The 25214-nt window shown below is 38.9% G+C and overlaps 1 protein-coding gene across 4 annotated transcripts in view; it reads left to right on the forward strand.

Moving 5' to 3' along the window:
• The window catches only part of CTNNA2 (catenin alpha 2), a gene marked incomplete at both ends in the record, with an annotated part of 1014669 nt that overhangs the window by 714895 nt on the left and 274560 nt on the right, over positions 1-25214 (forward strand). For all 4 annotated transcript variants that reach the window (XM_080711157.1, XM_080711158.1, XM_080711159.1 and 1 more), the window contains one exon: positions 24385-24465. In XM_080711157.1, the coding sequence (XP_080567283.1) occupies positions 24385-24465 (81 nt within the window). The remainder of the gene's footprint in view (positions 1-24384; positions 24466-25214) is intronic.

Genomic DNA, 25214 nt, shown 5'->3' on the forward strand with positions numbered 1-25214 from the left:
GGTCAACTGGGTGATTGTAATATATTCTTCTTGACCTTATCTCTACATCTATAGGTTTATTCAACTTAGAGCAATACCTGGAAGAACAAGTTCATAATGTATATTTCTACTCTGTGAAGTATTTTTTCTTCTCTACAATTCCCTTCATCAGACTTCCAAAGAGAGGTGATGGGGGCCTTTTAGATAACCCCACTATAATTTCATCCTTTCGTAACTGTACAAGCCATAGTTGAACTTGGATTTTTGGGGGAGAGAGGGACCTGGAGTTTGAATCCTAGAGTGTTCTATCTCTAAGATAAATACACAGCCCTATTTATTTTTTATTTTTTATTTTTTATTTTGAAACGGGATCTTGCTAAGTTGCGAAGGCTGGCATTGAACCTTTGAAAACCTCCTTTCTCAGCCTCCCAAGTACTGGAATTACAGCTGTGTGCCTCCACACCCAGCTGAGCTTGGATTGTAAACCATTCTAGATTATTTCACAACAATGTATACATTTTGACTTAATAATTTTCTAGTAATTATATTCATGGGAGGTATTTACAAGGCAGGCAGGAGCTTTTTTTTTTTTTTTTTTTTTTTGCGGGTCTGGGGATGGAACCCAGGGGCATTCAAGCTCTGAGCTACACCCCCTGACCTATATTTTTTTATTCTTTATTTTGAAACCGGGTCTCACTGAGTTGCAGAGGGCCTCACTAAGTAGCTGAGGCTGTCCGCAAACCGCGATCCTCTGGTCTAAGCCTCCCGAATACTGGGATTACAAGTGTACACCACCATGCCTGGAAAGGCAGGAGCTTCTTAAAAAGAGCAATTTCTCACTATTTTTCAAAGTTGGAGAATGTGTCCATCCTTTGAGCTGGTAATACACATCTAGGAATGTGTTCTATGAGCATGCTCACCTTAGTGTGAAAGAACATATATATTATATATATGGATGCTGACTGCCTTATTATGGTTAAAACTGAAATATTTAAACTGTAATAGGTAGAAACAGAATCTCCAGCAATGCCCATATCTAATCCTTGCAACCTATGACAAAAGGAACTTTACTGATGTAATGAAATTTAGAAACCTTGAGATAGAAGGATTATTAACGTTATCCAGGGAAACCCAATATAATCACATGAGCTCCTAAAAGTGGAGCACTTTTGCTGCTGAATGTAGAGTGATCTAAATCTTCAGGGAGAAGACAGATTGCTAGCTTTGATGATGAAGGAAGGAGATATTAGCCAAGGAAGCAGAGCACTTCTAGAAAACAGATTCTCCTCTAGAGCCTCCAAAAAAGGAATACATCCCAGCCAATGTCAGGCCTGAGAGACCGTGTTGGGCTTCTGACCTGTGAGAATGTACCATAAATTTATGTTGTCTTAAGCTACTAAGTCTGTAGTAATTTGTTACAACAGATAGAAAACTTATTTGGCAGCACAGGTGACAAAATATAGGGAAATGTTTAAATAAATGATGGTTTACTAAAACTGGCAAAATTGAAATCATAGAAAAGGCTAAGGCATATATAGGGCGCTGCCACAACTCAGGGAGAAATACTGATGATCTACTACTGAAGAAAAGAAGCTAGAATGTATTTGAGCTTGTGTCTTGTATGTATATAGAAAGAGATCCGAATGGCTATCTAGAGAATTATTACCAATAATTTCAGCTCAGGAAAAGTTGTGTATTTGAGGTGAGGAGACTTTCACTTTTTACTTTTCTTATAAGTATTACTAAAAATATTTAATATACATTAGTTTCTAATTTTAAAGATGTTTTAAAAATATAAAAATTAAGGTAAGCATGATGAGGACAAGTCAATGCCAACTAGGCAGGAGACACTAGTATGTCATCTTGACTATGGATGACTTATAGTTATGGAAGAAACTTAGAAATTATTGAGTCCTAGCCAGGTGTGGTGGCACATACTGGTAATCCCAGCATTTGGGAGTCTGAGACAGGAGGATCTGGGTTCAAGGACATCCTCAGCTACGTAGTAAGGCCCTTTTCAACTCAGTGAGACTCTATTTCAAAATAAGGAATGAAAAGTAGGGATGAGGATATAGCTCAGAGGTAGAATGACCCTAGGTTCCATCCTCAGTACTACCAAAAAAAAAAAAAATTATTGAGTCCTACCTAACTTCTTGCTTTATATATGAAAGCTGGGATCTTATGTTGCTCAATAACCTGTCTGACCTCATGGAAAGATACAAAGCAACTGGAAAATCTGGGAAATGAATACAGGCATTCTGGTTTTATACTACATATCACAGTCCCTTACTTGTGTGTGTTACTGTAAGGGAAAAGAATATCTCTCCTTATCCATCTCTGCCTAGTTTCATGGCTGAGGTCCCTATTGTAAAAGAAAGATTAAAAAGAGAATAACACCAGGACACGGTGGCCTATACCTCTAATCCCAGTACTTGGGAGGCTGAGACGGGAAGATCATAGGTTTGAGGCCAGCCTCAGCCACTTAGCAAGAAACTTGTTTTTAAGTAAAAAATAAAAAAGGTCTGGGGATATAGCGTGGAGGAAGAATGCCTCAAGTTCTATCACTAATACAAAAGTACAATTTATTTAAGGTGTGTGTTTGTGTGTGTGTGTGTGTGTGTGTGTGTGTGTGTGTGTGTGTGTGACAGAACACTTCATAAGGAGATGGAGGCCCAATGAAGCAGGTGAACAGTACTAATGTATTTCTGATGCTGGGATTGGTGAAAAAGCAGAGACAGGTGAAGTATGATTCCTCAGAAGTGCTATAATTGATGGGAATGTCCTGAGGGAGCTCAGCAAGGCCTGCAGTTTCGGCTCCTTCTCTATCCCTGTGTCTTTTTCTCTGAATATGAAAAGTCCATCTCTTTAACGGGGGCCCCATGACCTGTTTGTGCAAGGGGAAGATGAAAGTGATTTCTTGTTTCTACTGCTTTCACAAATACTGTGGGATGGTGTATCCTGAATCCAATTGTTACAGAGCAAAAAGTATATACACCTGCGACAAGGTGGGCACTTCAGAAATCCTACTGATTATTTAAAATGTCACCAGTTCTGGTTGTGTATATGTGTGTATGTGTGTGGTGCTGGGGATTGAACTCAGTCTCTAATACTGAGCTACATCCCAAGCTATTTTAAAACTTTTTTTTTATTTTGCGACAGGTTCTCATAAGTTGCTCAGACTGGCATCAACCATGCAGTCCTCTTGTCTCAGTATCCTAAATAGCTGGGATTCCAGGAGTGTCTCACTATGCCTGGCTCAATTCCGGTTGTATGTATGTATGTATGTATTGGTACTGGAGAATGAACCCAAGGGCATTCTACCCCTGTGATACATCCCCAGCCCTATTTTATTGTATATTTATTTTGAATCAGAGTCTCTCTAAATTGCTGAGGTTCTCACTAAATTGCTGAGGCTGGTTGCAAACCTGAAACCGTCCTGTCTTAGTCTCCCACATACTGAGATTACAAACATTCACCACCATATCTGGTTCAATTCTGATTTTAATAGTCACTATGCTGCTTATCTATCAAATGTCAGCAATATTTATCAAATATCAGCTAAGTAGCTGGTGATGAAGGTATTAATAATACAAAGACACCAATGTCATTTTAGTAATATGAATAGCACAGAGGAACCTATTATAAGATGAGAGGGTCCATCATAGAAGTGTGCACAGAATATAGTAAACACACACATATACATATACATATACACACACTCAGTAGCAACTAATGTCAGGGAAAAAATCAAGGATTCTTTAAGAAAAAGATAGTATTGATAAGATGTTCAAAAAGCATGTGAGGATGAACAGGGAGACATTGCAGGTTTTAACACAATGGTGTATGTTATTGAACAAAATGCTAGAGGGCATGTGGACAGTCAGAGTGCCAAGTGTAAGAGCCTAGAGGCCATAAAGCGTAGTCTGTTGTGGAAGGGAAGTGGCAGATCAGTCTGAAAAGTCAAGCTGAGATCCAACTGGCCATGACCTTTTTGGACATTATCTTGTAGATGGTAAGTTGACATTGGAGGAGTGTAGGAAGGCAGTGAAGTAACATGTGGGTATATATTAGTGATAATGATTAAATAATGGATTGGATTTTCAGAGGGAGAATCCAATGACATTAAGTGATGTAAAATAGCAGGTCTAATAATTCTTGAGCTCAAGAATTAATTGAACTAATGCTAAGATGATCATGAAACTTGTCATCTAAATTGGGGCACTTTGGGGAAGGCAAAGAAGCCTCATTATTAATTAAGTGGGACAATGGAAGCATATTGGAAGGAGTCATCCTCCCACCTATGGAACAATCTCCTGCACACGGGAGATGATTGGGTCTCTGCATGGTAATTAGTTGGCAGGTGGATAGTTAAGGCCTCCTGAGCACAAGGCCAGGGCAGACCACAGAATATTAGGTGCTCCAGAGAGACACATCCAAAACATCAAAACAGAATGAGCACGCGCGCGTGCGTGCGCACACACACACACACACACACACACACTTTTTTCTTTTTATTTCCTTCTGGTATGTATGTACTATGCATATACAAATACATATAGAGATGGAGACAGAGGGTGAGAGGGTATTAGGGACTTGGGGAATTAGCGCATGTGTTGATGGAGACCAAAAAAACCCATAATAAGTTATCTGTAAGCTGAGACCTGGAGTTTTAGTTCTGGAGGCAGGAGATGAAGAATGTATCCCAGTTCTAAGGAGAGAGGGAGAGGGAGACAGGGAGAAAGAGAAGAGAAAAGGAGAGGAGAGGAGAGGAGAGGGAGAAAGAAATATGCCACTTTGTTTGATCTGGGCCCCTAGCTGATCGGATGGTGCCCTTACTAAGGCCAATCTTCCTAACTCAGTCCACCAACTCCAATCTCCTCTCCAAACACCCTTCTACACACCCAAAAGTAATGCTTTATCAATTTTCCAGGTAGCCCTTAACCCAGTAAAATTGACACCTGAAATTAACATCCTATTTGCATCTAATCACTAAAAGTTGCATGCTACAGATCCACAGAGCCTCTCCAGCTGAACCTCAAGTCTCAGATATAAACCAGTCTCTAATTTTATTTAGCACATCAAATAGCCCCCTATTTACAGAGTGTTTTTTTCCTTCCCCCTTTCTTTTTTCAATACTGGGAATGGAAGCCAGGAATGTTCTACCTCTGATCTATACCCCCAACCCTTGTTTTATTTTAATTTTTTTTGTTTTTTAGTTTTGAAACAGGATCTTGATAAATTGCTCAGGAATGCCTCGAACTTGGGATTCTCCTGCCTCATCTTTCTGAGTAACTGGATTCTAAGTGTGTGCCCCTGTGCCTGGCCAGAAGTAGTTTTTAAAGCTCTGGAGTTTGATTGTCATAACTGGGTGTGGCATGCTACTTCCATCTAGCTGGAAGAGGTCAGGGATGCTGCTGCTAAATACCCTACAATGTGTCCAGTTGCCTCCCACAACAGAGTTATCTGCCCAACATGTTAGTGATGCTGAGGGTATGCAGGTAATAGCCTAATAACCATGACTGTCTCATTGTGTTCCCAGTGCCTAGCATTGTGATCATTGCATGATTATCAATATTAATTAGTGGGGTGAATAAATCAGGACCACACTTTAGTCATGATCTAGCTTCGCATGTATTTCTTCACTCCTTTTAGTCAACATGAGGACTATCATCATGGTATCAGACACATAGCTACCAGCTGCCTGCTTGAAGTACCAGGTACATTGAACCAGAACTCTAAAAGGGAAATCATTAAAGTAGGTTACCAGTAAGAGAAGAGGTATCACGTAGCTACCTAAAATACCTCCCTTAGGTTTCTTAATCAAAAACACCTGCAAGCTTTCACGTGGCGTACACAGAAGTCACATTTTTGCCTGAATTAAATTGTGAGAGAACATGAGGTTAAATTTGTCTTTGTTCTATGAGATGAGGTATGTGTGAGGGCTTTAATTGGTTTTCATTTATTTACTTATTTATTTCGCATTCCATAGATTTCAGTTAGGGTGCAGGATTCTGGAGCAGCTTAAGGAAGATGGAGGAAGCCAGCCTGACATTCAGACCAAGAAATCTGCTTCAAGACTTGAGAAATCCATTTTCCAATTGTTGGAGGAACTGGGGATTCTTGCTTATTAAGACAAGCTGTTTGATATAGGGTTTGTGCTCTGAAATACTGAAGATCTTTCTGAGAAATCCATTAGGATTTCCGGAGGTATCACACCTCCCCACCTGTCCTCATCTCAGGTCTCTTGCTCTCCATCTTATCTTGAATTAGTAACATATTTTAACAAGAAGTAAAACCTCAACAAATATTGCTTCAGTCTCATGTTGCAACTGGTTTGCTAGGGCTTCTATAATAAAGTGTCACAGGATGAGAGGCTTCAACAGCAGAATGGATTTTTCCTCCCACACTTTTGGTAGACAAGAAGTCTGAGATCAAAATGTGAGTGTTGGTTTCATCCCAGGCCTCTCTCCATGTCTTCATGTAAAGGGCAGTCAGAAGTCTCCCTCACCTCTCATTACAGTGTCTTCCCTCTGTGTGTCTGTGTGCTGACCTCTTCTTTAAGTCACCAGTCATATTGGGTTAAGGTTCACATTCATGACCTCATGTAACTTAATCACCCTTAAAGGTCCTATCTCCACATGCCGTCACGTTCTGGGGTAGTTGGGGTTAAGACTTCAACATATTGCATCAGTGGTGAATGGAGGTACAGTTTAGGCCATACTGTACCTTTACATGACTCAGCATCATGTAGGATCTCAATAAATGCTTACTAGACAGAGCAGTGTATTGCTTAAAGTAGCATGTGTTGGCAGAAGCCAGGGTACCTAAGGCTCTGTCTGGCTGCTGTGATTTGCAGTATGCAAATTCTGCTGGGACCAAGGCCACCATCAATGGAAGTCCTCTGGATGGTCTTGCCCCTGGGGTCACTGTGTTCAAAGCTACAAAGTCCTTATACTCAGACTGATACATAATGTTTATTAATTCAGAAGTTCTTTTTCTTTTTTCCATTTTGTGGGTTTTGATTAACCACAAGGGAAAAGAGGCAGCAAGGGAGTCAGGGCATCCCTGGGTGGGGGTAGAAGGGCTATCCAGGGTGGAAAAGGGCTCCACCAGGAGGGAGGGTTCCTGTAGATCACTGTCATTGGAAAGGAACTTAGGGGATGAGAAGTGAGGAGCTGCTGAAAGGTTGTAAGCTTGGCCTTGGAAGGTGAGCCAAAGAGAAGAGCTTAGCTAAGTGATCTTAAGCCTGGCATGGTGCATGTGGACACATAGATGGGAAAGAGAGGGGTGAATCTTCAGGGAACATCAAGCTCTGCAGTTCAGCCTCTGCCCAGGGAATGAAAGAACTTGACACCAGGAGAGGATGTAACTGGGTCCCTGATCTGTAATTCTGTTACCTTGGAAGTTTCTGGTTTGGTTCTATCTTGAGTTCCCAAGCTCCAGGGTAAAGTTTCAACTACATTTTGCCTCAAACTATGTAAGTATCTTGTTTTTTTTTCCCCTTTTCTTTGTCTTATTTATTTCCCTACCATTATTTGATTTCCTTCCCCCTTAGGTTTTTGTTTAGTGTAAAGTATTTGTTTAGTGTCTAACCCCTATATTCCTGATTAATAGATTTTTTTATGTTTCCAGAGTTTGCTTTTAACTCTGAATTTCCTTCTTCTACCTCTGATGCAGTTTTTGTCCTACTTTTTCTGTCTTATCTGTTTAAGCGACAAATTTCTGTTTTCCAAAGCAGCAGCATTTTATGTCACAACTTTATGTGCCAACTACTGGACTTGGAACACACACACACACACACACACACACACACACACACACACACACACGAGAGAAAGTTACAAATCCCATGAGGTTCACAGTCTAATGGTAGAAACAGATGGAGACCTGTATACAAAATTATCCACTTATAGTTATTCTCAGTATTTTAGCAAGGGACTTCTAGATTCATTGCAATGAATTAATGCAATGCAGTAATTCTCAAATGATACCTCTCTAGACGCTGCATCAGAGCGGAGGTGACATTAGGAACAGTGTCTTGCTACTCAGACCCATCTTTGGAGGCCCCTTCTCACTGAGGGGTGTCATCTCTCTGGCTTCTTCCTTTTCAGAAAAGCCATCTTGTTCTTGACACTGAAATAGAATACAGTCTACCTGCTTGGGAATCTGCTTCTTCCTGGCAGTTACTGGTGCTCTGTTCCATGAAAATCATCAGTGAGCCATGGCTGTGTTCCTACAGATTTCTTCACCCCTGCAGAGGACTGAGCAGGAGGGACTACTCCCCAGCATCTGTGCCTCAGTCTTCCTTAGTATAAATCCCACACTTTTCCATTAGTGACATCTCAGAGTCAATGTCTGGCTCTCCTTTTTCATTCGCCTCATATTTGAATTATGTCATCAATGGACTTTAACTTGGTAAAAATTTCATGAGTGTTAAATATCACTCAGATGTTCAAAGCTTTCTAAATGGCAAGTCTTGGCAAACTCAGATCCAGCCTATAAAACAATATATTCTCTCTAGACATTTAATCCATTTATCATCATGGTTCAGAGGCTGGACACTGCTTCACTTTAATTAGCTTACTATCAAGAGAGGGGAAAGATCAGGGTAGGGCATTTGTTTGTTGGATACCCTTTGCATGTGCAACCTAGAGACAGACATTTACCTCATTTAGTTTTTACCATGATCTTGGTTTAAGCATCATTTATACTCTGTTTAGATGGCGTCTGAGATTTAGTGAGGCTAGAGAGACTGCCCAGTGTCACACAGAAAGGAAGCAAGATAAGACCTCAGTCTGTTAGTATCTGCTTCAAAAATTCTTTGATGGACGCTAGATGACAGATCAGTGTTGTCCTCCCTAGAAAGGCCTTATGTATGTGAAACCCTGGGTTTGATCCTCAGCACTTCTTCCCCCTAAAAAAAAAGTCTTCAAAAGAAGGTAAGATAGCCGGGCGTGGTGGCGCACGCTTGTAATCCTCGTGCTTGGGAGGCGGAGACAGGAGGATCGCACAGGTTTGAAGCCAGCCGCGCTGGCGTAAGAGACCCTGTTTCAAAAATATAAAAAATAGGTCTGGGAGTGTAGCCCGGAGGTAGAAGGGCTTCCAGGAACCCCAGTACCACTAAAAAAAAAAAAAAAAAAAAAAAAAAAAAAAAAAAGAAGAAGGTAAGATAGAAAAGAGCACAATGTAGGAATGTAGGACAGGTAAGGGATGGAGACTGAAAGTTCTATTTACATTACCATTTTATATAATAATACACAATGGAATAACTTTGATTTCTTCATCAAAGCATTTGTCTCCCTCCACCCTCAGTCTAAGTGTCATAAGCCCTCTGGAAACTAAGCTGAATCTTGGAGTCTTCATTGTAGCTACTCATGACTGCATATGGCCAGAGAGCCATGGATGCAGAGAAGCAGGTTGGGATTCTATTCTGGAGAAACTAAGGTTTGGGGAACTCACCTTCTTGAGTGGCCTGTGGTCCTATCTCAGCCACAGAAGCTTGACAACAACATTATGTTAACTCCACATTTATCCTACCACAGACAACAAGACTTAGCTGAATGCTGTTCAACAAAAATTAAAGCCATTTAGACTAAGCCCTTGCACTAGGCTCCAAACGACAAGGCTAAACATAAAGAGTTCCCTGTTCCTTAAGTTCCACAGCACCAAGCTGAAACTAAGCTGTTTATCTGACCTCCTGATTAATCAGGATTAGAGAGATAACAGCCAAATTTTTCCAAATAGCCCAGTTTCAATTAGCATGATAATGAAGTTCCTTTGGCATGGCATTAATCCTATCCTCCAAAAAACTGTAACCAGAAGTAACTTGCTAAATTATCCAATTATTTTTCTTTTCTTCTGAACCTGTTTCTACCTTATAAGGAAAATAACTTTGAAATAATCAGTCCAATAGTTCCCCCACCTCCGCTTTGTCCAAGACCTTTTCTATCTATAAAACCAACCTCTTTTGCTATGATTATCAGAACATTCTATTTTATGGAACAAGGTATTGCAGATTCTAGAATTGCAAAATAAAGCCAATTATAATTCTTAAAATTGTTGTAATTTTGTCTTTGACAGTACAAAAGAAACTCTTTTGGGGAGATAGAGAAATGTGGTGTCTTGCTCTATAGTTTATACCGCATCTACTGGTAGAGAGAGTACTCATATATAAATGATAATAGCAGCCTGGCCTCGTGGCACACACCTGTAATCCCAGTACTTAGAAGTCTGAGACAGGAGAATCACAGATTCGAGATCAGCTTCAGCAATATAGTGAGACTCTTAGCAACCTAATGAGATTGTGTTTCAAAATAAGAAATAAAAAGGGCTGGGGTTGTAGCTTGGAGGTTTAATCCTCCTCAGTTCAATCCTCAGTACCATGAAAAACAAAGCAAAACAAAAACTATAATAGCAGATGAATTTTTCATTCTCTCTCTTTCTCAGTCTCTTTCTTACTGCCATGCACTCAAATGCAAAACACTATTATAACATTTTTATTTTACTCTACTGTGTTATATATGCAATCGACAAATGCATTATCAAGTAGTCTAGGAGTTACTGCCAACCTGTTCCGATAGTTTTTTTTTTTTACCCTTATGATCAGTGTTAAAAATCCAGTTTTTCATAAAACTGAGAACATAATTGGAAGCAACAGTGGTTTGTTCAGCTCAGCTTATTCCGAGTGAGCAGAGAAATTTTAAGCAGCAAACTTTAGTGCACTTCTGCCTTTTTTCATCAAAGCTCGGAAGACAGAGAGCAGCTACAGGTAGATGTTGGATTGTGAGGGATGCAGGTGAGACCACCCTGCCCTGCCTCGGAGGAGGGTCTTCGGGGATTTGTCTAAGGGGAATGCCTCTGCCTGTCGTCAGCAAAGGACTGCTGTATTCTACTGAAAGGAGAGCCCTGTGCAGGCAGTAGAGCGAGGGAACGGCAGTGCTTGATATGTGTTATAGAGGATACTTTGGGATAAGGAAAAGAGGGCATTTAGGAGGTTATGATGGGATGTTAAGGAAATTATTCTAGAGGGCTGGCACAAGAGAGCAAAAAGGTTGGGACCATGGGAATAGGGAGTTGGCAGTAAATTTCCAGATAAAGCTGGGAAGTCTGCCGAGTATAGATTTAAGTTTATCAACAGAAGATCTGAAAAACTGCCTGGATCAAGATTCTGGTTTGTCGTTGTTTTGTTTTTGTGATCTTGCAAAATTATCCTAGTTTCTCTATGCCTTAATAAGATCAGCAATCTCTTTCATTTTTTTTTATCCATCACATCCAGCTAACCTTATTTGATGTCTACGTATAGATATGAGAATGACACACAATAAATTTGGGAAACTGGTTTAACTTTCTTTTTCTTCACACAGGGGTGTTTTTGGAATAATCCAACAGGGTGTGTTTGCTCTGTATTGTTTTAATTTCTCAGGCAGTGTGGCTTTTATTTGCTAATTAAGTGGTTTGTTTTAGACTCATGTATATTTGTGAATTGGTGTGACTAATTCATCAGGAATTAAGCAGAATTGACTTAATTGTGGATCCTTGGTTCTATTTCAGGCTTACCCCCAGCAAATGACTGCAAAATTCACAAGTAGGTTGATCAACAGAATTCTATGGAACTCTTAAAATGTAGATTCTAGGGCCAAAATAGGAAAGATTTTAATTAATCAAATGATTGGGTTGGAACCCACTGAACTATCCCTCCCTTTTCCAGAATTAGTCTGTAATTACTAAAATTGTTATTAAAAATGAAAATGGAAGCCAGACATGGTGGTGCCTGTAATGCCAGTACTTGGGAGACTAACACAGGAGGATCTCAAGTTTGTGGCCAGCCTTAGCAACTTACCAAGATCCTTAGCAACTTGGCATGAATCTGTTTCAAAAAGAAAAAAAATAAGCATGCTGGTAGTATATCTTGCAGGTAGAATGTGTCTGGGTTCAATTTTCAGTACCAAATAAGGAAGGAAGGAAAGAAAGAAGGAAGGAAAATTTCTGGATGTGTAGCTCATTGGTAGAATGCTTGTTTATCTTGTCTGAAGCCCAGAGTTCAATCGCTAGCACTGTAAAAAGTAATGAAAAATTTCAGCCCCTACTCCAGGGCTAATAAAAATCAATCTCTTGGGAGAAAGATAAAACATCTACATTCATAAGAATGACTTTATGTTTCCAGCCTAAGATTATGAAGGCTTAGACTTTTCTACTAAACTTCAAATTTTTAGCCACCATAAACTACCTTTTAACTAGTAACATCTTAGGGGTGTTAATGTAAAAGTTTACTTTGGCATCCTGTTACCAAAATACCCTGTATTGTCAGTGATGTGTGTTTGGGAATGAGATACTGCCCTTATGGTTTTGTGAGTGGACAGAGATGAACAACTGAGAAATACTCTCATCCTCCCTCTAGGGCTTCAAGCAAGCCCTGAAGGTCAGCATCCAGCCTTGGAAAAGTAAGTCTCTCTCAACAAGTCTACCCAATTTTGGATGTTTAGACACTTTTGTTTATAACCAAATACCTTTTATTGTCACAAAAATCCAGTGACATGGGAGATATACACTCAGTTCCAAAATGTCTTAGATGCTAGGATTATATACTAGGCACAGATTTTGTTCTGTATGTTTTGTTTTGTTATTTGTTTCTACCCCCATACAGCTGGACTGGATAGATTATGACACACTTCTTAAAATTCCATGCAGACCTAGCAAACTATCAGCAAGATCCCAGCATAGGAAGGAAAAAGATCTTAGTGTCTGACGGGATGTGATGTGCATTCTCAAGTCTCCCCCTTAATAGACACAGTGTACGCTACAGAGAGCAAAGTGTAATTTTAAGAACCTTGTAATTCTTTACAAATTAACACAGCAGATGGTGTTTATGGGAGCCACATAGTGAGGAATATTTGGGACGATGTGAGACATGTGTTCCAGGGTTTCGGCCTGCTTTCCACTTAGTTTAGTTTTTAACTGTCATGCTGCAAAAAAAAAAAAAATGCTATTTGCTTCATAAAGTTTTCATTGGTTCCCAGGTTGAGGAAAGGCCCCAAGAGATGGTTTTGTTGTATCAGAGACTCCAAACATTCTCAGCCAGGCCTCGGCTCACCTAGGCCCGCCGAGTGCCAGTGCTTGCTCCTGCTCAGGTGGTGGGTGGCCTCCTGGATTTCAGTGCAGGAGTCAAGAAGGAGCAGCGCTTCCCTGCTGAACTGAGGGTGGGTATAGGAAGTTGAGGAAGAGCTCAAGCATCTGGAGAACCAAAGGCAATGCACAAGGGCTGACAATGAGAGATTTATAGCTCTGGTCTGGGGCTTATTAGTGTACAATTAAATATATCTTAACTGTCCAAATAATTAAAAAGGAGATACTGTTCTATTAGTTCTCTCACAGTGATGCTGTCATGTGATAAGTGATCAGGACCTGTGTAGTCACTTTCCAGACATTGTTGGCCTCTTGGATGGGAGCATAGGAGAAAGAATAAAGTGTGGTTATGTGGTGAGAAGGAAAAGATAGAGGTGAGTCTTGTTGGTTTTTAGCAAATATGAAGACAGGTCAGTCGAATTGGGCAGGTTAAATGGCTCTGGCTCTGACACAGGACTTGAGATGTCTTTGGGGTCCCCTGGGCATGTGGCCAGTACCCAGCACTCCCAAAATTTGCATGTCTTCTATACACTGTCACCTATACATCTTCAATGTCCTCAGCTTGACGCTAGAAGATGGGAAAGCCCAGTGTTTTCTAGCATAACCGGACTCCTCATCCCATCCCATTCAGGGTTCTTCCCATGTCTTAGATCACCCTTGAATATAATCCTTCCTTCTTGAAACCTAGTGTCCTCAAGATTGTCGGTTCTCACCTGTCACTCTTTCAATACAAGTCATTTGCTTGGTGTGTTTGCTCTCCCAAAATTTGTGCGTCTTAACCCTATGCATGCATCGAGGTTCTGTCTTTTAGAAATTTGTGTCTCCTTCCTGAGTGAGACAGGTTTTGAGCAGCAAAAAAATGGAATAAATGTCGAGATGGAAGAAAATGAGCATAGGAAGCGTAGACAGGGAAGAAAGTTTATCAACAATACTGCTGTACCATTGGAAAAGGCACAGCCTGCCTTCAACCCTACCTCTGTTTAATAGTAGCCTTCTTCCCAAGGAGCTCCGTCATGTAATTACATCAGACACCTAGAATAGTAATTACTTCACTTCTATCTAGTACATATTTATTTAAGAAAACAACACAGCAGCATCATGATGCCTCTTAGGTATTTGGATATAGTATTGCACTGAAATTCATTTGATGAAGCTGGAGTTTGCACAATATATAGCTATTGTGTAAGTGGGAGTCATTTATAAACACCAAATAAGTAGCAGAGGTAGCTATAGGTGCTAAGAGAAGAGTGGGTTTCTGTGAACTGGGAGGTTGGGGAGTGGGCAGTGGAGAAATCGTGATATGAACTGGCTCTTGATGTATCTTTGAATGAGGCACAGAGAGGCCACGGCTTGAGGTCCTCACTTAAATACACCTTCCATATATCAAGGCAAACTCTGTCTGAATCTTTTTAAAATTCCTGTGAACAACACTCAGCAATATGGACCCAGTTACTGACCTCTTTTTGAGATACTAGAAATTGCCAGCCTCTGGGAATCTTCTAGGTATTGATAGCTTTAACTGTAGCTGAGTGGTTTGGGAAGTAAATATTTAAAAAAGGAAATGGAACTTTAAATTTATTGAAATCTTAATCACTTATGCAGTGTGTGTGTGTGTGTGTGTGTGTGTGTGTGTGTGTGTATGCACTTATACTATCAGTAGGGATTTAAACTTCACCTTGACTACTTTTATCTCAACTGTGAAGATGAAATGGCATTTTTAACAGTTTCCTCAGTTTATGGTCTTTTACAGACTTAGAAGGAATATGTGGTTAATTAACCCTGGCTTTTAGCAATCACTCCAGGTTGGGAGGGTAGCACCATGAAAACTATCTTTTATACAGGGTTGCCTGGCAATTAATCAGTGAACATTACACCTGTGTTGATAAAATAAATCAAGGAGTAAGATTTGTAACACCTCACAGGTGCCAACCAGTCACTTCCTATGGCTTGATCTGCAAATTGAGAAGTAGGTGAAATTTATTTTTAGGATATCATATCTTCCAAATCATCAATTTTTTTCATACCTGCTTTCTACCCTCAGGTGCCTACTCAAACCATCCATCTCTCTATTCATAAACATTTATTTCCTAAGTGTTTCTTTTGAGTTTCATGCTGAGTTCTCTGGGAGAAAACTAGGCATTCTTAATCTACAAAGAGCTTAGGTTCTATTCTACAACCACATGAAAACTTGTTAAATAATGCAGGATAGTTTAATCACTAACATCTGCATTGTTTAGTTCGGCACCTAATAGAAGGGTATGTTTAGAGATCTGCAGGGGCTAGCTAAGTCTTGGAAGACTCCCTGGAAAAAAGATTTTGAGCTGGTTCTTGAAGAATGAGTAGAACTTGGCAAGGTGAATGATTGGTTAAAGGTAGAAGGACCCCTTCCAGCCAGAAATGGATGAAGCCTAAAACAGAGGCAGAAAAGTTGTGGGTAATTGAGATTAAAGATGTGTCTATGACAAGGCCAGGCATGGTGGTGCACGCTTGTAATCCCCGCATTTGGGAGGCGAAGACAGGAGGATCGCGCAGGTTCGAAGCCAGCCGCGCTGGCGCAAGAGACCCTGTTTCAAAAATATAAAATAGGTCTGGGAGTGTAGCCCGGAGGTAGAAGGGCTTCCAGGAACCCCAGTACCACAAAAAAAAAAAGTGTGTCTATGACAAGCGAAGGATCAGATGCTAAAATCTTAAAAAATTTAAACCCAATAATGTAGTAGAAAGTAGGGCTTCAGTAAGAACTAACTAAAAAACAAAAGAAAAGAAAGTATTGAACTGAGGAAATGTAAGCTCAGTCTTAGCAGGCATGCTGAAGATGAAGAATAAGGAAACCAACAAGGTTTATCTGCTATGAGGTTATAAATCCTAGTAAGAAAAAATATTTCCTTCCTTTTAGTTCCACTTATAACCTACACACCTGTGGCAGATTTTTACTGGTTTGGATATGATTTTGCTCTTAGTCATGGAGCCTTAGTGAAGAGTCAGAAGGGAAAAAAAAATAGATAGCTACTACTGAAAGAGTTGATAGAAAGAGGAAGATAATAGTGATCTGTCTTCATCTCCCTGTACCAGTCCTTTGTGCATTGCCAATGTGTGTAATCATGATATTGTGGTGTTTGACTTAGAATGTTTCAACTAATGATTTTTTTTTTACTTTACCATGATATTAAAGCAATGCAGACAGAAGAAACTCTACTTTAATTTTTGATCTTGGGTATATGTGTAGTATATGACATGACACTTGCAATGCTAGCCCTGAGCTACAGATGCCACTCAGATACTCAGACTTGAAGATGAAAGACAGATACTCTTCAATATCAGTCACATCGGTGCACTCTGCTCCCAAGCTGTGATATTCAGTAGGTTGGTTATACTGAATACACTTTCTACTTAAATGGGTTTATGAAGACCCAACCTCGTCAGAAGCTGAGAGGCATGAGTACTAATGGGTAGAGCTATACTCTTTGATATTATTATGTTTTATATAAATTATTCTTTCTTCAAGAATTGATGAAGATTGGTGGAGAAGGTCAGAGATACATCATCTTTTCTCTTGACACCTTTCTCTTCTCCCTTCTCACCACCACCCCAGTGTTTTGAAAGCAGGGTAGTGATGTGCTCAGAGAGTCCCGATCATTATTTGCATTGCAACCACTGCTCTACCTTCATCCATTCTAAAGAGCTACTGCCTTTTCCTTTTCCAAGAAAAACAACCTTAGCTATTCAAAGGGAAATATTTGTAAGAGTCCACATGCTCAGACTATGATTTACACATAATATAAAGGCATTGTGAAGTGTTGAAAGTTCTATAAATAATAGTGTATTTGTAATGAGGATATTATTTCTACATGCGAGGTTTGTGGGTAGGTGGGCAGCCTTCCAAGTATGATTGGAGGACTGCTGGATCAATAGATAATTTTTTTCTCTCTCTCCTGTTGTCTAAATCACAGGTTTAAATGATAGAAAAATGTGTTCGGGATAGAGTGCACAGCACATCATTGTTTCTGCCATCATGATGATTTCAATTTCCACTTTTTTTTTTTCAAATGACAACAATTTGAAGACTGGGCATTTTAGTAATCCCTCACACATCCAGTATACTGGAGCCACAGCTACACAGTCTTTTAAAGATTCCTCACACATTCAGTCAAGTTTGCAGGTACCTTCAAAGGAAAGGAAGAGATTGCTAGACATTTGCCTTCTTAGCAGACATGTCTCACATTTAATATCATGTCCTGATAAGTAGTTGATAAGCATCTGTGGATCTGATGGGAGTGTTGGAATATAGATTTATATCCTCAGGGCCTCCATGATTGACCACTTGTATGCGATGATGTGTGTAGGATGGGATGAAGAGCTGGAATGAGAAGAACCTTTAAAAAATACTCATTTTCAAATATTTAAAATTTATTTTTTCTTAGTATTTTTGTAAATTATAGAATTAGTATCTCTATGTATTACTCAGCATGTTACTATAAATACATTGTAGGAATTTTCTGTATTTTAATGGTATTGGCATTGCTATGGAGATAGAGATAGAGATAGAGATAGAGAAAAGATAGAAGTGAGGGAGGAGGGGGTTAAGGAAGATCTTTGTCCAGGGTAGAGTATTCTTTATTTTCTAATGGAAAAAAAGGTACTATGATGAAAAAAATGTTGAAATAAAATGTTATGCTTTTCCTGAAGACTAACCATAAAAAAACAAATTTTAGTTAATGGCTTGGTCCTTCTGTTTAGAACTAAACTGGAAATATAAGGTCTTCATGACAACATCTGATACTTTGGCAGACAAGACTTGAATTTAGAGCCAGAGGATGGGAGAATAAAGGATCTCCTATAAAAACCCAAATCAAGAAATTTGCTCTCTTTTCTCTCATCAATTCAAGCCATGGATCCACCCTGAATTTGTTTCATAAAATAGCACTCAAAGACTAAAACAAATAAAGTTTAATAAACATTCACCTCCCTGGCACAACAGATGGTGGCTAGGAAAGGCTCCCACAGCAATGTGGAGAGGACTCCTGCCTGTTGTCTTCCTTTTTAATAACGGCATTTATTAAATAGCTGTCTCTATTGCAGACTCATTCTCTGCAAGGAAAGATAAAGAAGACGAGTAGAAATCAGGTCCCAGAAAAATCATGCAAGTTCTGTGGACAAAGTGAAAGGGGAAATATATCTCAAAGTGAGATTTTGTTGATAGCCTTTGAGAACAAACATATGAAACTCTGTATAATCATAGACTCCAAAGAGTTTTAGACATGGGTGATGGTTTTGATATGGGATGGAAAATTTGACAGGGAGTCTGTAGGTGTCTGTCAGAAAGTAATGTGCAAGATGATCAGAATCAGTCACTTCATCTCTGGACCTTGCTGTCCTCATCTTTGAGGGGAGTAAGAGGTGGAAAAGGACAGATGGCCACCATCGATTGAGATCACTCTCCTGCTCAGGTGTATTGCTAAACATATTACAGATCCTGTCTCCTTAATGTTAGCCACTAATCCTCTGCATTTATCCATGATATGGAGATGTGAAATCTTATTAATTGCCAATTTTCAGCCCGTTCTGCAAAGCCGTGACTGCTTCCTTTTAACAGGGTAGGGTGGTTTTGTTTTCCAAGGCTTCTCTGCTTACTACGTTCCACAGTTCTGTAACACATCCCTGGCCCCTTCATTCTCCAGCTAAGTCTGCACTGTAAAGAAGTTGCCATATAAACCAGGAGTGGTGACACATACATGTAAGCTGAGGCAGAAGGCTGAGGCAGAAGGGTTGCAAGTTCGAGGCCAGCCTGGACAATTTAGTGAGACTCTCTTTCAAAAATACACAATATACTTAAACATATCAAAGTCAACCACTAAGCCAAGCAAGAGAAGGAGGGAATGGGGTGGGAATTGGATAGGGGTTAAATCAGTGATGTGTACATGTATGTACACACAAGTTTTTTTTTTTTTTTACCCCAATATGATGTATAAATATAATTCACCAATAAAAAATTAAAAAAATAAAAATTAATCATTAATTTAAAAGGCTAGGGTTGTAGCTCAGTGGTGGGGTGCCCTGAGTTTAATCCCCAGACTTATGAAAAAAAGAAAAGAAAAAAAATTACCAGGCTGCTCAGGTAGAAGTGGCTACAAGTGGCTTTTGTTTTCTCCTTTTTTAGCAAAAGCAGGGAGTAAATGGATGACAGAATTAATACCACATACTACTGTTTTTTTAGTGGATTATAATCTCAAAATGAAAATTTAGGTATCCTTTCACTTTGTTAAACTTTCTAATTATAGAGTGTGTCTCTAGGGAGACTTCTGGTTGGCTCTCTAGGGACTATAATTCACTTATGGTGACAGTCAAATTCTTAGTTATTTCTCAAACATATGCAAGAGTATGCTATGTAAATGACTGGGCTGGAGTTTCTGCCCCTTATTTAACTTTTAAAAAATATCCCAGACTGATAGTCTATTTAAAATGAACTGCCCCAAATATCCCTTCCTTAAGAAAAAATAACTTTTCTTTTAGGGATTCTAGTTTTTGGCAAGGATTTCATACATTATCAGCCTGAATGGAGAGAGAGAAGTACAGGTGGTCCAAAAATAGTTCTCATGTACTTTCTAAATCAATTCTTTCATTTTTCCATAGCAAAAATACTTTCCTAATTACCCTGAACACTATTATTGCCTTTCATTGCTCTAGCATATTGACATTATGATTGATAGAACACTAACCTTATGAAGAAGACAAGGCATATATTATGCTATCCATAGTGCTTAAAACTCAGACATAAAAAGTAGGGTAAATCATTAGTCCAAGATCACAGAGCCTAATAATAGGGCGTTGACACTATGAGGCAAGTCTGTCTGTCTCTCTCTTTCTCTTAGTATTTGATTTCTTGTCTAATTTAGGCTGATGATTTAAGATTATTTCCACATGCAAACAGAGCTGAGGAAAGAGAGGCATGGTGACTTGCAAGTCCCTATTTGCAATGCCATTGCTATTCCCCTATATATACTGTACAAAATTTGAAGCTAACAAAGGGCCACTAAATGTACCAAATTTCTAACCTCCAGTGACTTGGCCTTAAAATTTCCAGACTCCCTGAACAATGGCACCCAAAGCAAATGCATCTTCGAATTGCTTTCAGCCAAAACCTTGGAAGCTGGAGAAACCCAGGACACAAATAGAATCTTGAAAACAGTATCACATAGTATTAAGGTTCCCAGTATTAAAGTTTGCAGATCAAAATATAGTGAGAGGTGATCACACCGTAAAAGAATCTCTTATAAAAATAACCTCTGTAGCTAGTCAAATTGATCTTTTCATATCACGGAGAAAAGCGTGGCCCATTTCATACAAAATGGAACCCATTTTTCCTAGAACCCATTTTGTCATTTATTTTCTTGACGCTATTCAAAATGCTTTTCTTCAATATGTTTATTAAAGTACATCATGTGCTTTAGAGAATTTCCCTCTCCCCCCTCCAATCCCCTCAGTTAGGTCACCTTATTTTCTCATCTATCTTTTTTTTTTTTTTTTTTGGTGGTACTGGGGTTCCTGGAAGCCCTTCTACCTCTGGGCTACACTCCCAGACCTATTTTTACATTTTTATTTGGAAACAGGGTCTCCTAAGCCAGTGAGCATGCAGCTGACTTCAAACCTGCGCGATCTTCCTGTCTCTGCCTCCCAAGCGCGGGGATTACAAGTGTGCGCCACCACGCCCGGCTAGAATCTCCTTCTTTAGAGTTTCTCCTGTTACCCATTTCTACCTAGCTTTCTCATAGTAGGGAAAACATCTGATTTCTTATTTTTTTGTGAATGACTAATCTCACTTAGCATAATATCCTCCAGTTCCATCCATTTCCCTGTAAATGATATAATTGTGTTTTTATTTACAGCTGAGTAAAATTCCATCGTGGACATATCCCATTGTTTTGTAATCTATTCACCTGTTGATGGACATCTTAGCTGGTTCCATAGTTTGGCAATAGTAAATTGTACAGCTATGAACACAGATACACATGCATTAGTTTGGTAATTAATCAATCACTAAGCCAAGTATGGGAAGGAGGTAGGCAAAAGGAATAGGGCAGGAGTTGGTTAAGGGCTAATTGGGTGATGTGTGCATGTATGTCTCCACCATTTTTATCCCATTAAGATGTATGACTACAATGCACCAATAAAAAAATTAAAGAAAAAATGGCTCTCTTCATCCTATTTCAATCTAACCGAAAACTTAAGATCCATCTAAATTTCCCCACCCTTTTATAAAACAACTTCACTTTCTAAATGTTATGATCCTTCCTCTTTGGAGGAACTCAGCCTTTGGAGTGCTGGTCTCTACCCAGCTGTCAGCATTGCTAATCTCATGTTCCAAGCTACTTATTTGCATTAGGAGTTCTGTGAGGGTGAGGACTGGGGATTTCACTTTTTGTATGTCTCTTACAGTGATTCTGCATCACATACAAGAGACATGAGTTTGACAGTTGCTGCTGATGCCACATGGGGTGCAGAACTACTCTTCTGCTCATGGAATGGGACATCCAAGCCTCCCTTGTGTGTCCACAACACTGTTTTGATCTTGAGCGTTACTGTTGCCACTGGGGTCAAGGGCTGCCACATTTATCCCATAAGAATACAGGATTCGAAATAAATATGAATTTCAGGTGATTATCATTTTCTTAGTATAGACAATTCCTCAAGGTTTTTTTTTTATGGTACGGGGGATGGAACCACTCGGGGACATTCTACCTCTGAGCTATACCCCCATTTTAGTCCTATTTTTATTCTTTATTTTGAAACAGGGTCTTACTAAGTTGCAAAGGGCCTCACTAAGTAGCCAAGGCTGTCCTCAAACTGAGATCCTCCTGTCTCAGCCTTCAAATTCTGAGATTACAAGCATGTGCTACCATGCCCGGCTTCTCAAGTTTTTTAAGTTTGAAATTTAAAAATATCATCTGACACTGGACTTGAACACTTACCTCACTATCTCCAACTTAATCCCTACCCCATTGAATTTGTTTTTATTTAGTTTTGATATTTTGTTCAATATGGTTTTTTGCATTCATATTTTAAATATTAGTATTTAACATACGATTATCTTAAAATATTGCATTAAAATATGATTTTTCTTGACTAACATTCCTCAGTCCCTCTTGAAAATTGAATCTGATGCAAATGTTCCCTTTCTCTCTTCCTAATCTCACGCTTGTTCTGATTCTCATTGTTTTCATTTGCAAAATGGGAATCAAGATGAACCACTGACAGGATGCAGTGAGCCAGGTGCCTGAAACTTCTTTTTACCCAGTAATTATCTTATGTCTCTATACTATCTTGATATTTTTCTTTTTATAGGAATCCAGTCTTATATCATGGCCACATATTAAACCCAACTCATAACTCCTAATTTTTAGAAGTAAATTTTTATTACTGCAGTCAACAGAAAGGACACAGGTTTCCCTATGTTCTCAGAAAGATCACAATGCAGATCTCCATAAAATGGCCCTGTATTTTGATGGTAGCCATGCTGTGTGCCAGAGAGATTCAAAGAGAAAAGGAATAGTGTCTCGCTCTGAATATTTGGCACACTTGAATATGGAAAGGCAATGCACTGCAGATATATGTGCTGTGAGACCACATTCTTCTGAAAGATAGGACAGTGCATTACTCTTCTCCATAGACTTTTGTTTTTCTGGAGCTATCTGTAGGTTGATATTTCAAAGTTGTAAAATGTTAGCCACTTTATTTTAAGATCTTCCTACTTACAACCTCAGTGTATACATCTGAGGGAGTCAGCGTATGAGTTTAGAGAGTGGGAAAAGATGGTGGGGATTTGTAGAATTTTAGATGACTAAAAATATGCACGCAGATGCCCTGGTTTTGACTTTTCAATGAAAATCCTACAGGGCTATGAAACAGACATTTGTTCATAAAAATAGTTAATTAAGTAAGTTTCAGGGCAGAGTGGCTGCTTTTAACCAGGTATGTAGATTTGATGTGAGTGTATCAGCTTCTTGTGTCCAGAAATTTGGCATTTAGAATTGTGATAGATGGTGATTTCTTTAGATCCTCAAAACATTTGATCAAATTAGGCACAACCTATGACCGAGATCTCATTACATCATATACTGAAGTCACTACAGAGACCTGCATGATTTTTTGAGAGACTGAGTATGGAACAAGCATTGGCCTGTCTCTAGGACCATCAACCAATCAATTGTAGGGTGTTTGACTAAAGTTGGGATAATTTAATAAACTTTACAAATTTTGGGAAATAATACTCTTAAGGGAAAGATAATGCCATCTATAACATCTATAGATCTTTTCATCCGTGGGAATTTTGTCACTGTTTAAGGAAGACAGTGGAAATTCTGTTTTTGTTTTTCTATACCCCCCCCAAAAAAAAAGCAACAAGAAATTGTTAGAGAAATTTTAAGTGAATAATTTTTTAAAAATATTTTTTGCTTCTCTATCTAGCTATTAAAAGCTTAAGGGAATTTTTTTTTTCTTTTTTTTTGCACATCTGGGGATGGAAACCAGGGGCATTTGACCTCCGAGCTACACCCCCTGCCCAATTTTTTATTCTTTATTTTGAAACAGGGGGTCACTGAATTACAAAGGGCCTCACTAAGTAGCTGAGGCTGTCCGTGAACTGAGATCCTCCAGTCTCAGCTCCCAAATGCTGGGATTATAAGCATGCGCCACCACGCCCGGCTGAAATTTTCCTTGCTATCTCAAGTTTTGGGTTGCTTATTATCATTTTTAGCATCTTACTGCATGAGAGAATAGAGATTAGAAATATATATTTTCAAGCAAGGCATCTCTTTTGATTTTGGTACAGAAGTTACAAATGTGGCTTATAAAATATTGGCATAAAATTCTTAATGCTTGTGATTTGCTTAAGATCCTCTTTTAAATTTATATTTTATTATCCCAAATACCTTTTATTCCAAAATGTGCTTACATAGTAGAGAAGCAAAAAAAATTTGCATTTGGAAGAAAAGGCAAAATATCATTGTCATATTTACTTAAGTGGTAAGTGGCTGGAGAAGGGAACAGAACAGGATACGTGGAGTTGAATGTGAATGTATGTGTAAAAATTGTGACGATGTATTGGTTTTCTTTTAAAGTTATTTAAAAACTACTTTAGAGACCTATTCATCTTAACTGTGTATTGAAAATAAATCTTTTTTTTATTCATTGGACTTTACAACTCAAGTGTTTTCCTGAATTGTTTTTAACTTTTAATATCTCTAACAATGAATTTTCTAAACCAGAAAATTTTTCTTTCTTTTTTAATAGACTGGAAGGAAAGAAAAAGGAGATCCTCTAAACATTGCGATTGACAAAATGACCAAGAAAACGAGAGACCTAAGAAGACAGGTACTGTTTTTGTTTCTATTTTAAGAGGATGATACTTAGCCATTTCTAATAATGTCCTTTCTTAAGATGCCCTCTTAGAACTTATGTTCAAGTGGATACTCTTAGGTTCAGCTACATATACATGGAAACATTTCCTTAGCAAGGTAGAGATTGCAGAGAGATGTGCTCAATGCCAGACTAATGCCATTAACTTCCCTGAGGGGCAGCCAGCCAATACCCAGACACACAGTTCCCAGTCTGGGACTTGAATTCACTACCTTCTACATTTGCTTTTCAGTTTCCTAAATCCATGTATGCCATGAGCCTATCTCTAATTTCTGATAGTTCTTACTTATCAAACTCTCCAAGGTATTACATGATAAACTATAATAGTAGTGGTTAATGAGAAATGCAACTCTTAATTTGATGGGCTAATTAAGGTCTATAACCCAATGTATTACCTTGAGGACATAAATCTAGAATCTTTACTTATCTGATGGATGTTTGGGAAGCAGGAAACTAAAGAAAGGAGAGTTTGTTGGATGACTTAAGTGGCTAAAAATGGTCCATTTGAGGGGGATTATTTCTAGTGGTATTCCCTTTTAACTCAAGAATTTTGTACAAGCAACCCATATTTTATGTTTCCATTATGAACTCTACCTTCTGTAGTGATGTTCCATCTTTATGAAAGAGTATACCATGCATTAAATTGTAATAAACCCCCTTCTTCCTGATTTCTGTCTGACAGGCATCCTTTCTCATATATATAT

The sequence above is a fragment of the Muscardinus avellanarius genome (genome assembly GCF_963383645.1).
Source record: "Muscardinus avellanarius genome assembly, chromosome: 15".
NCBI lineage: Eukaryota > Metazoa > Chordata > Mammalia > Rodentia > Gliridae > Muscardinus > Muscardinus avellanarius.